The 4,852-nt window shown below is 38.4% G+C and overlaps 1 protein-coding gene across 1 annotated transcript; it reads left to right on the top strand.

Annotated features, from left to right (window-relative positions):
- The first annotated feature begins 421 nt into the window (after positions 1–421).
- LOC105768758 (probable polyamine oxidase 5) lies at positions 422–2,619 on the top strand. The gene has a single exon (XM_012588914.2). It carries the CDS (start codon positions 705–707, stop codon positions 2,385–2,387), a length of 1,683 nt encoding a protein of 560 aa, XP_012444368.1. The 5' UTR covers positions 422–704; the 3' UTR covers positions 2,388–2,619.
- Positions 2,620–4,852: the final 2,233 nt, after the last annotated feature.

Genomic DNA, 4,852 nt, shown 5'->3' with positions numbered 1-4,852 from the left:
ATAAATATTTGTACTACCAAAATCTTTATATATATCGTATTAAGAAACGAATATGAGGGGGAAAAAAGGCAAGGAAAGGGTGATTATAAATTGTTATTTCATGTGTATGATTACTAAATTATGGCCTTAAGAACTAGGCTCGGTTGGTGGGCCGTTCTCAACCCTAGTTTACATGTGAGGTTGGTGAAAGGCACTGTCAACCTTTTATTGTCCTTTCCCACAACTCCCATAATATCTCCTCTCTCTCTCTCTGTTCTATATATTATTCATTTTCTAATGTAGAGTAATTAATGCTACTGCTAATATTCTTGAAATTATGGCAAAGTCAAGGGGTGAAAAATGGTGAGATATAAACAGTAGTGTGATTGAGGAAGACTGGTAGAGGATTTGAAGAGTGAGTGGTCATTTAAGGTATAATCTATATTTGTAGCATGTAGAGTTCAATAAAAAGTAGAGCCCTGTCTTTATTAGACATATTAAATAATGTGAGAAAATTTAAAAGAAAAAGTCACTGACTATAATACATTATACAGTATACAGTATAAGCTCCCTTATAAATTCCTTATCAGTAACTCAATATAACCTCACAGTTCTTCTTCACTCTTTCACTCCTCACACTCTGTGTTCTTTCTTTTGTCGAAATCTTGTTCAAATTGTTGTTTCCTTTTGTATCTTTTCTGCTGCTAGTTGAGGTGGAAACTAGAATGGCAAAGAAGCCAAGAATTGTGATAATTGGAGCTGGGATGGCCGGTCTTACTGCAGCTAACAAGCTCTATACTTCCACTGGCTCCGACCATTTGTTTGAGCTTGTTGTTGTTGAAGGTGGTGATAGAATTGGTGGCAGAATCAACACTTCGGAGTTTTGTGGTGACAGAATTGAGATGGGTGCTACTTGGATCCATGGTATAGGAGGCAGCCCGGTACATCAAATTGCTCGGGAAATCCATGCACTTGAGTCTGATAAGCCATGGGAGTGTATGGATGGGTTCTCGGGTGAGCCAAAGACTATTGCTGAAGGTGGGTTCGAGCTAAATGCCTCCATCGTTGACCCCATATCCACCCTTTTCAAAAACCTGATGGATTTCGCTCAAGGGAAGCTGACTGAAGACAGTGCAGGCAGCGGAGGAGATGCTTGTTACTACAATTTTGCAGCTAAAGCAGCCTTGAAAGATTGTACGAGCAATGGTGGCTTTGGTAACCAGAGTGTCGGTGCGTTTCTTAGACGAGGCCTTGGTGCTTACTGGGATTCTTGCAAGGACCGTGGGGAGCTGAACGGATATGGTAAATGGAGCAGAAAATTGCTTGAAGAAGCCGTTTTTGCCATGCATGAAAACACCCAGAGAACTTATACTTCTGCCGGTGATCTGTTCAATCTAGATTACGAGGCAGAAAGCGAGTACCGTATGTTTCCTGGTGAAGAAATCACCATTTCTAAAGGCTATTTGAGCATAATTGAACATCTTGCATCTGTTCTTCCTCCTGGCGTAATCCAATTAGGCCGCAAAGTCACAAGAATCGAATGGCAACCTGAGGGTCATAAATCTATACTAGTTCCAAACGGCTATGATTCCAGACCAGTGAAGATTGAGTTTTGTGATGGATCTTTTATGTTAGCAGATCATGTGATAGTCACAGTTTCATTAGGGGTCTTAAAATCTGGAACTGGTCAAGATTCAGGCATGTTCAATCCTCCCCTTCCTCCTTTCAAGACGGAGGCTATATCAAGACTTGGATATGGTGTTGTTAACAAGCTGTTCCTTCAATGGAGTCCAAATGGTAATCGACCCGCCAATGATAAAGAGAAGTTCCCTTCCTTGCAAATTGTTTTCCATACCCCAGAATCCGAGTTAAGGCATGAAAAGATCCCAGGGTGGATGAGGAGGACAGCTTCACTGTCTCCTATTTATAACAATTCAAGCGTCCTCCTATCCTGGTTTGCAGGTAAAGAAGCACTTGAGCTTGAAACACTTAGCGATGAAGAGATTATAAATGGAGTTTCAGCAACAGTATCTGGTTTATTACCAGTATCAAAACACAAGAAGGAAGACAAGTATAATTCCCCTGAATTCTGCAATGGGAATGTGGAGAGCTGTGATGACAATGGAGTGAGATTTGGTAAGGTTTTGAAGAGCAAATGGGGCAGTGATCCATTATTCTTGGGATCTTACAGCTACGTGGCTGTTGGATCAAGCGGTGCTGATTTAGACACAATGGCTGAACCCTTACCAAAGCTTGGGAGCACTGACTCAGACCACCATCCGCTTCAAATATTGTTTGCTGGGGAGGCTACACACAGAACCCACTATTCTACAACCCATGGAGCTTATTTCAGTGGTCTTAGGGAAGCCAATAGGCTTCTCAAACATTATCGTTGTGTTGGGATTTAGACTTAGCAATTTAATTTATTTTTGAAATACTCTATTTTCCTAAATCCTTCTCATATTCTATCTATATAAAACCATCTTTGTTTTCTCTTTCTTTAAAGTAAAGCGAAGAGTGAATGAGAGCAAAAGAGAAAAGAGAAAAGAAAAAAAAGGGAGGGGGTTTAATGGGAAGATATAGATGGGGACATTTTTAGATGTATGGCATGAATTAAAGAAGCTTCTTTCCAATTTTCTATAGGTATTCTCTTTGTTTTTATGAGTGCCCCAGGGATTTCCTTTTCGTGTGTGTGTGTATATATATAATCTTGCTTTGATTTTCAAAGCAAAACCATTTTAAGATTGGCATTGTTGCTGTGTGATAGTTGGGAGTTAAAAGAACAAAAGAGAGAAAAAAAGCTTTGGATCCCCACCTCTCAGCTGATTGCTTTGGCTTTTGGTCACTGGACAGGATCCGCCAAACCCGGCTCTTTTCAGCTAGGAATCTCTCTTAAATAAGGCTTCTTTCCTGCCTTTCTCTCTATGTTATTAATATCCAAACAACGGTTAATCCCATCAAATAAAGCTGTATTCAGGATTTAAATTATGACCACTATATGAGCGATGTTATGGCGATCAGAAAGGGACAATGAATGACCTGGCTGTTGATGTAGTAATAATAGGACAGCTTCATTCATGTATCAAAACCGTGCAGTTCTGAATCTGAGTTAAAGTCCGTCACCATTTTCTTACCAAAAAAAATATCCTAAAAAATCAGACAGAATCAAGAGATGCTTATTGCCATCTGATAGGTTTGGGGGTATTGGTGGGGGAGGGGAACCTATTCCATTCGGGTTTCATCTCATGGTTCCAACTCCAGGCACACGTGACAGTGCAGACATACAGAAAGACAGTTAGCTCAGCCTCACTTACTAGACAGCACCAGTGGCCTACGGCCTACGGCCTACACCCTCTTTGTATCATAGACATAGAAAATGACAGTCCATGGACATACAATATCAGCTTCAAAAACACCACAGATTTTTCTGTCTGGGGTTATTTCTCTTCTCTTCTCCATCCCGTTGATGCCCCTTGGGTCCACCACTCCCAAATTATTTGACCTCCATCTTGTGATGCACTTCACCTATATCTATATTTATACGGAGAATTGAATTGAAGAAGCCAAATCTGTAAACAAACAACAACAACAAAAGCAAATCTAGTGATGGTTTCTTTAGCTTTGGGGATGATTGATATTTTAAGTTGAGTGAGAGCACCCAGAAAAACAGCAAGCACTGTATAGTCAAATCAGTAAAACTATTCATTGAGACTCCATTATTGTGGGTTATGAGAGATTTTGCCAGTCTCTCTCTCTCTCTCTCTCTCTCGCCCAAAGAAATAAAAAAACTTGGGAATGGCCCACTTGCTGTCTCTTTTTGCCTCTTGTGGGCTTCAATCACCCTTTGATCATTGTGCATATCACAGACCCCTCCTCTGTCATCAAGTCCTTGTCTGGTTCATAAACAAACAAATGAGAATCTCCATTTCCCAACCCACCCACCAAACCCACTGCCCCATTTTAACCCATCTATCTCCCTACTAATATACTAATTACTTTCTTTAATAGGACCCCCTCTTCTTTTGCTTCGTACTCATCATTATCATCCCCCCTTTCTTCTTCATAATTCTGATGATCACCCCCCAGTTTCACAATTCTTTGCAATTATCAATTACTAAAGTTTCATAATTCTCTCACTTTGAATCCGATGCTTTCAACTTTTTTTTTCACTGTTAGATTGCGGCCCTCTCATGGAGAAAAAAAACCCATTATTTAAAGATTAATTAATTAATTAATTTAACTTGTTGCTTTTTTTTTTTGAGGTTGTCTTTTAAGCAGTCTTCGGATTTTCATTTTCGTACTCAAGATTTTAAAATATAAAATTAGTTTTTCTTCATTTGAAAAGCTGGGGTAGGATAATATAAAACAGTAACATCATATTATTTGTATCATTTTTAAAATAATTCTACTATTAAAAAGAAATAACATTTATATTTCAACCTATCTTTTTCCAAAACCTAATTAAAAATGAAAATCTTTAGAATATAATGATTCACATAAAATCATTAAAAAATAGACAATATCCGTTTCTCTTGAAAAGCTACTAAAGATATTATTGATCATAGTAATCATTTCAATGAAAACTGTCAAAATGAAACGTGGAGCCTAAAGATTGAACCGTGGTTGAACAAAAAAGCAATCATTTTTAACTAACCCGTGGCCAATCCCAGCTTTGTAAGTTTTAACATAGCTAAACAACAACTCAATTCAATTTTAACTTCCTTTCTTGTTCCTTTTGTCGTTCTAACAAGTAATCTTCAGACATGACAGACCATAATATCCTCAAACAAGTTCAAAGTAAAAAAAGGTTTCCTTTTTTCTTGTGGTTTTAACATACCCAGGCTGATAAATAATTTCAGAAAAATTTCAAGTC

The sequence above is a fragment of the Gossypium raimondii genome, chromosome 5 (assembly GCF_025698545.1).
Source record: "Gossypium raimondii isolate GPD5lz chromosome 5, ASM2569854v1, whole genome shotgun sequence".
NCBI lineage: Eukaryota > Viridiplantae > Streptophyta > Magnoliopsida > Malvales > Malvaceae > Gossypium > Gossypium raimondii.
Note: the sequence above shows the minus strand (reverse complement) of the source record. Positions and strands in the feature narration are given on the sequence as shown.

What these genes read in the sequence shown, in the direction of transcription:
- LOC105768758 (XM_012588914.2), top strand. Translation starts at nt 705, where the DNA reads ATGGCAAAGAAGCCAAGAATTGTGATAATTGGAGCTGGGATGGCCGGT.